The 4,846-nt window shown below is 37.6% G+C and overlaps 1 protein-coding gene across 1 annotated transcript in view; it reads left to right on the top strand.

Moving 5' to 3' along the window:
* Window positions 1–3,862: 3,862 nt before the first annotated feature.
* Window positions 3,863–4,846, top strand: part of gys2 (glycogen synthase 2) — a 28,086-nt gene continuing 27,102 nt past the window's right edge. Inside the window, exon 1 of the mRNA XM_028044473.1 lies at window positions 3,863–4,206. Coding sequence (XP_027900274.1) covers window positions 4,083–4,206 — 124 coding nt within the window. The 5' untranslated portion in view covers window positions 3,863–4,082. The remainder of the gene's footprint in view (window positions 4,207–4,846) is intronic.

Raw genomic sequence — 4,846 nt, 5'->3', positions numbered from 1 at the left:
GCCCACTGTTTGTGTTTTTTTATTAATCTGTGCATTTTTAACACAATTTGTTGAAGGTCAAATGGGGTATTTCTTTTTTTTTTATTCTGTATGTTGGAATAGAGTCTGAAACTTCAGCTTTAATATTTATTGGAAGAAAAGAAATCCAAAACATTACTCAAAAGTTATAAAAAAGAATGAATTGTTGGGTGGTAGTTCTAGTTTGACTTTACTGACCCTCCAGTACTATGGTTCTCCTGGACGTGTTTCTGCCAGGATGTTTTCTGTCCACCAACATCCTACCAACCATTCAGTGTTGAGCCACAAACATGGAGTTCTGTCATTTTTCCCCTTCAGCTGACATTTCTGTTATTCTTCATGTTGTCAGTGAACCAATTACCACAACTTATGTTCTGTAAGTGATCATTTAAGTGGAAACATGTTTCCTGAATTGAGCCTTCATTCATTAATGACCTGCTTAAGACAAGGTCATGGGAGCTGCTGCCTGTGTCCAGAAGTCCAGAGCGGCAGATGGTTTTCGCCTGGACAAGAAGCCAGTCTATTAGATGTTTGTTTAGGAAAAGGAAATTCTAAATGTCAGATTTACTTCATCAGGACATGTCATATTTACAACAGTCATTACTGCAGTAGGTGTATGTTTTAGCAAAGCCACAATGTACAGTTGGATGAAATTCATTTGTTCTTTTAGAGTCTTGCCTTTTTTTGCCAGGAGCTGCTGTTGCAGACATACACCACTTTAACCAATAGGGGGCACTTTAACTGTCAAAATGAGTTTACAGCATATAGATTTACCAGTGCAGCTGAATGAATATGGCTGAATCCCTTCCACTGGCATTCACCGTTAAACAATTCCATAATTGTTTAAAATATTTCCTTAGGAGAAGGGAAAGTCATTTTGTCAACATGATCATTGTTTACATATTTACAAAGAATTTCATATGCCCATGTGCTCAGTAAGACATTAAGGTAGCATTTTTCTGCTCGTTATAAACAGAACTGTGATATGTTATGTGGCATATTGACAATGCTACATTTTTTCATTTAAATTCTGCATTACCAGCTATTTTTAGAGATTCATTACACAGTTAAATGTTTAAATCGTTTACTTTTTCTGTGAATATGGCTTACTGGTAAAGAAAAGCCAAATTCAGTCTCAGAACATTAGAATTACACCAATGAAAAATTTATATTTTAAGCACAAATGTCAGATTTCTGTAAAGACTGTACGAACCCAGAGCTTGGTTGGTCTTTTGCACAAAGCGGCGTGGCAAAGACACGGCCGGCCTGCAGTTCTGCTTAGGACTTTCTTTTTTTTTTTTTTACCCCTCCCGGGGGTCTTTTGTGGGATCTAGTGTCCCTTTTATGAAAGTAGGCTGACAGGAAAGGGGAAAGACATGCGGCAAATATCGTCGGGTCCGGGAGTCGAAGCCGCGTCGAGGACTCAAAGCCTCCAAACATGGGTCGCTCTATCCCCTACGCCACCACGACACGCCCCTCTGCTCAGGTTTTAATGGAAACCCAGATTGCTTTGATAACTTCCTTCAGATCATCTGACTTGTTGGGTCTGGTGTGTCTCACCTTCCACCAGACCCAACCACCTCAGATTTTCTACTGAGGTTAAAGGTCAGCGGAATTAGCTGACTAATCAACTGGAACACCATGGTCATTGAAGCAGCTTTTGGAAGTGTGTGTAGATGCTTTGAGTTCATTATAAGTTTCCATTGATGATCTTTTTCACAGTAGTCTAATATTTTGAGGCTAAATTTAGGGTTTTCATTATCTGTAAGCAATAATTAATAACATTACAAGAAAATTCTTGGAATATTTAAATGTTGATTTTATACGAGTTTCACTTTCTGAGAAATGAATTCGTTTTTACATATTAAAATTTTCTGGAGATACATTAGTATGTTCAACAACAAAGTCTGATTCTTTTCTTTAGTTTGCTTTAGTTAGTTCCCTATCTGTTAACATCCAGTTTGAACAAGCTACAAGATGTTTTAATAGGATACCAAGTCAAGAGCAATTGTTAGAATATCATTGAAAAGTTAATTTATTTTTGTAAATCAATTCAAAAAGTAAAATGTATGAATTTATTTCCCTTTATATCATCTTAGAATTTTGTTCTCTCATCAAAAACATACCTGGGATGTTGCGTTGACTCGTTCATGGATCCTGAATCTGGTGGCAGCCAATCAGGGCTGGCTATAGGGGCCCTTTTACCCAAAGCTCTTCCTGGTTCCAGGTAAGGGGTTAAGCTAACATTTTAACTAGTTGACAGATAATTTCTGGTATACAATTTGAGTGAAAGTGAAGCAACAAAAACAAAATTAGTAAAAATCAAATTTAAAAACTATTTACAAAATCACGCTTTCAAAATAAAACAAATTTCCACTGTGACACAATGAGCGACTGCTTTGACATCTTTAAGTCGGGCTTCTATGCTCACCACATAAATACAAATTGTGGAAAAACCACAGTGCTGGTTCTGTTGGATGTCAGTGCAACATTTCACACTATTGACCATGACTGGAGAGCTGGGTCAGATTCTGGTACAGAACTTGAGTCTTGCCTAAAGAACTGGGATTTCTTTGTGTCAATAGGTGACTTCTCGTTGGAGCAGGTAGAGGTCACATCTGACCTCAAGGCTCAATACATAAACCTGGTTAAATAATATCACACTTGTCCATATTATAACAAGGAATAAGATTAGTATAAGTACGCAGATGATACAAAGCTCTACATGACTATTCCAGCAGGTGACTTCAAACCCATCCAATCACTGAACAGATGCTTAAAACAGATAAATGTGTGGATGTGCCAAAACTTTCTCCAGCTGAACAGAAACAAAACCAAAGTTATCTTTGGACCTAAAGAGGAACGATCTAGAGTCAACACACAGCTTAGGTTTTTACAGCTGGAAACCAGAGATCAGGCTGGAATCTGGCTGTAGTGAAGGACTCTGACTTGAACCTTCAGAGCCACAAAAAGACAGTTACAAAGTCAACCTGCTATCACCTGAGGACCATTAAAGGAATAATGCCTTAGCAAGACCTATAGAAACTCATCCATGTGTTTATTTTTAATTGCATTGTAACATTGTCTTCTCGGGTCTGACTTAAAAATCAGATCCAGAACGCTGCTACTGGAGTTTTGACTAAAACCAGGAAGGTAGAGCACATTATCCAGTTCTACAGTCCTTACACTGAGAGAACAGACTCTAAATAATGTTAGTTTATGAATAATAAAACATTAAAGACCTGTTATCATTGCATCATTCGTCTCTGGTTTGGCTCTCGTCTACTCTGCATCTTCAGTCAGAACCAAACACGGAGAAGCAGCATTCAGTTTTTATGCTCTTATAATCTGGAACTAAGTTCCAGAAAACTGCACAGCAGCCAAATCACTAAGTTCCTTCAAATCAATTTTAACTGATTTAATCTTTGATGAATATTAACTGGAAAATAGATACATTTTGGTTTGGATTACAATTTTTTATTACTTTGTCACCTGTTCTCGTTATTCTGCTACTGCAATATAAAGTGTCTTTCTTTTTTTTGTTTTGTATTGTGTTTATGTCAAGAAAATCCCTTTACCTTGTTCCTAAAATGTGCTATGATCTTGAATTGATGCGACTCTTGCTATGATGTAATATTCCTTTCATACTGTCCCTACCAAAACTAAATCCTCTATATGCCTGTATACACTGTGCTGTGATCACGTTTAGGAGAAAATATTTGCACAGTTTATCACATGGGTTTGTTTGTCCAATAATGTTCATCAGGCAGTCCTGCTTCCCTCTTTCCTCACTTGATCTCCAGACCATTTTTCCCCTGACGTATGTGAGTGTTGGAGGTAAACGTCCCTCCTGCTGGCATCAGCTCATGCTCAGTGGGCGGGGTGGAAGCTCTTTACCCTCCTGACTCCCTGCTGCTCCGTCCATTTTGCTTCATGTCAGTTCTGTTTCTACTGAGTTCAGGACCTACAAGTGCATACCCTGCAGTTCTAAAAGCTTTTCTCTGAACACTACAGAGGAGTGGCTATTTTCCATTTGTTTGTATTGCATTTCAAGAAATAACAATATGCCATTGTCACGTTCCCTGTCCATTACATCCCTGAGTGGGCTGTTACCAGCCTGGGAGGACGATGAGCTGCCGGTGGAAGACCTGATGCTTTTTGAAGTGGCATGGGAGGTCACCAACAAAGGTCAGACACACTGCAACTCAGCTGTTACTGCTTTATCTAAGGTCATTTACTTTAAGGCATAGTTCTTTAAACCTTAACCAGATGAAACTGGTAGAGCTTCCCAGTTGTTCACAAACTTATTATAAGTAAAATTCTGTTCAGAGTATGGGACAAAGGTAAAATCACTCTGGTTCGGCAAATGAAGATTTCCTCACAATAAGAAGAATACATTCTCTGGCATTGTTTTCCTAAAACATAATCTTTGCTCTTCAACAAGTAAATATTGCTCCACAGAGCACAGTGTCTACTCTCTCTGTGGAGTTAAACATTAAACTCTAGATAAACCAGATAAGTAGCAGAGATGGGGCCCCGCTCTATGTATTTGTCTTCTGTCTTCTCTTTATCCCATTTAAAAGAAGTGATTCAGTGTGGATTGTGACTTCCAGAAAAAAAACACATTAAAAACAAAACTAGAAAACAAACCAATGACAAAGTTAAGATTCTAAAAACTAAATGTTTATTTTTTTGTGTGCAAATTTATACAATAGATTTTATTTCAAAATGTTGGTCTTAGAAATAAAATTGCCACAGATGGGATAGTTAAAAAAACACATTTCCTAATTACGGAACTTAATTTTTAGTAATTATATCCAATAATAAG

Source organism: Xiphophorus couchianus, chromosome 17 (genome assembly GCF_001444195.1).
Source record: "Xiphophorus couchianus chromosome 17, X_couchianus-1.0, whole genome shotgun sequence".
NCBI lineage: Eukaryota > Metazoa > Chordata > Actinopteri > Cyprinodontiformes > Poeciliidae > Xiphophorus > Xiphophorus couchianus.
This window is presented reverse-complemented; position numbering and strand designations above follow the sequence as displayed.